Source organism: Salvelinus namaycush, chromosome 23, assembly GCF_016432855.1.
Source record: "Salvelinus namaycush isolate Seneca chromosome 23, SaNama_1.0, whole genome shotgun sequence".
Lineage (NCBI taxonomy): Eukaryota > Metazoa > Chordata > Actinopteri > Salmoniformes > Salmonidae > Salvelinus > Salvelinus namaycush.
Window position 1 is genome coordinate 10552986 of NC_052329.1, and position 2071 is coordinate 10555056.

At 40.2% G+C, this 2071-nt stretch overlaps 1 protein-coding gene across 1 annotated transcript; it reads right to left on the reverse strand.

Moving 5' to 3' along the window:
- Positions 1-828, reverse strand: LOC120018958 (olfactory receptor 4D2-like). Its single transcript, XM_038962168.1, has 2 exons — positions 507-828; positions 1-167 (listed from the first exon to the last, which is right to left on the reverse strand). The coding sequence occupies exons 1-2, from the start codon at positions 826-828 to the stop codon at positions 1-3; spliced, it is 489 nt and encodes a 162-aa protein (XP_038818096.1).
- Between the last annotated feature and the right edge of the window lie 1243 nt (positions 829-2071).

The window sequence follows — 2071 nt, forward strand, 5'->3', positions numbered from 1 at the left end:
TTATTCAGTGGGCGCAACTTTGTTAAACATCTTCAACATTTTGTTTTTGATCTCTTTGGTTCTAAAACAGTATACAAAGGGATTAACAAGAGAGGGCCCGAGAATAGCCCCGATCATCAAGCCATGACGCTCTTCCAAGGTCAGCACCACACCTAGCCTGGTCAAGACTATACGTACAAATAAAGGAACGTAATAACACACTACCACTATCAAGTGACTGAAGCAAGTACTGTACATCTTCCTCTTGTCGTTCTTGGAGGACATTTTAACCATGGCAAATATGATCCATATGTAGGACAGGCAAATAAAACAGAACGTACCAAACAGGAGAAAGGAGGTGACAATGGTTATCATATTAAAATAGTAGCTAGGATCGACACAAGTGGCTCTCACTAACGCAGCATAATCACAGAAGGTGTATTTGAGAGTTGAGTGGCAGTAAGGGAGAGATAACACAGTGGCAGGCATAACAGCCACAAAAGCACAGGCAACCACCCACAGAGTACCGGTCAGAACCAGAGTACGAACATTGGTGAGGATACTTTGATACCTCAGTGGACTAGAGATTGCAATCAAACGATCAAAAGCCATGACAGAGATAGCAAACATCTCCATTACGCCCCCCAGGTGGAAAACAAACATCTGAATGAAGCATGACACATAAGCTATGGTTTTATCACCAGCTACCAGCACACCAATCATAGTTGGACTGGCACTGGAGCTGTACAGCATATCAACTACAGCAAGGTTGCAAATCAGAAGATACATTGGCTTGTGCAAACGCTTATCATGAAGGATAAAACATATATTTGCCACATTAGCAAGCATGACTAGGAGATAGAAACACAGAATTACAATCCCCACTGTCAGAGGTCTGTCAATTGTGTCAAAACCACCAATGACAAATGTATGTATTATTTTGCCAGAGACATTTCCCAAGGACATATTCCACTGTCCCTCGAAGGTCCAAACAGCTACAAGGGAAAAAATAGGTGTCATTCAACCAGACTTATGAACCTGCACTTCTTATGCCATTATGACTGCTGCTTTACTAAATAACTGCTCTAAATCAATCTTACAACATTTAAGCACCAAAAGCTATAAGCACATTCTCAATTCTCATTCTCTTACATTTCTTAATTTTCAAATCAGAAAAAGTGGTCATGAATTAAATATACTCAAAACAATGAGAAAACACAGCAAACAAAAAATAATGCTATGATTGATTATATTGAATCGTGATAATCTCTTCAAACAGAATCATGATTTTTACATAAAGTATCATCATCCTGTTCTAATATACTACTCATTGAATGTTTTCATATCAACAATCCTGACGCTATCAGGATACTGCATGTATAGCCACACAGTGAGATGATACATAATACCACACAGTGAGATGATACATGATACCACACAGTGAGATGATACATGATACCACACAGTGAGATGATACATGATACCACACAGTGAGATGATACATGATACCACACAGTGAGATGATACTGTTCTACATCTGAACCTTTAAGACACCTAACACCTTCCTTTGGATGAGCTCACCTGGAGATCCAATGGCTATCCTCTCTATGATGGCATGGGATATTTATACATGTTTGGTTCACCTGAGAACCTCCTGGGTAGAGACCCAACAACCAACCATATCCTTGATATCAAACTGAGATTATAATATATCTACATAATAATAATTTCCCTTGCGGCCAAAGCAGGAACATGGATATGTCCCTAATGAATAAGGAAAATACTAGGCTTTCAGTGGTTGCTAAATCAAACTATTCTGAATGATTGGAATATGATGTCACTAAAGGTTTTACACATGCTAGTTGGACTGGCCTAACCTGCCTAAATGACTACCGACCCGTAGCACACACGTCTGTAGCCATAAAGTGCTTTGAAAGGCTGGTCATGGCTCACATCAACACCATTATCCCAGAAACCCTAGACCCACTCCAACTTGCATACCGCCCCAACAGATCCACAGATGATGCAATCTCTATTGCACTCCATACTGCCCTTTCACACCTGGACAAAAGGAACACCTATGTGAGAATGC

Bases quoted from the DNA above. Each gene is read 5' to 3' on its own strand.
- LOC120018958 (XM_038962168.1), bottom strand. From the start codon at position 828: ATGCTTGCTAATGTGGCAAATATATGTTTTATCCTTCATGATAAGCGT. The intron at 168-506 runs GTACTCTGTGGG...TTGTACGTATAG, and splicing joins TCGTACTCTGGTTCTGACCG to TCTTGACCAGGCTAGGTGTG.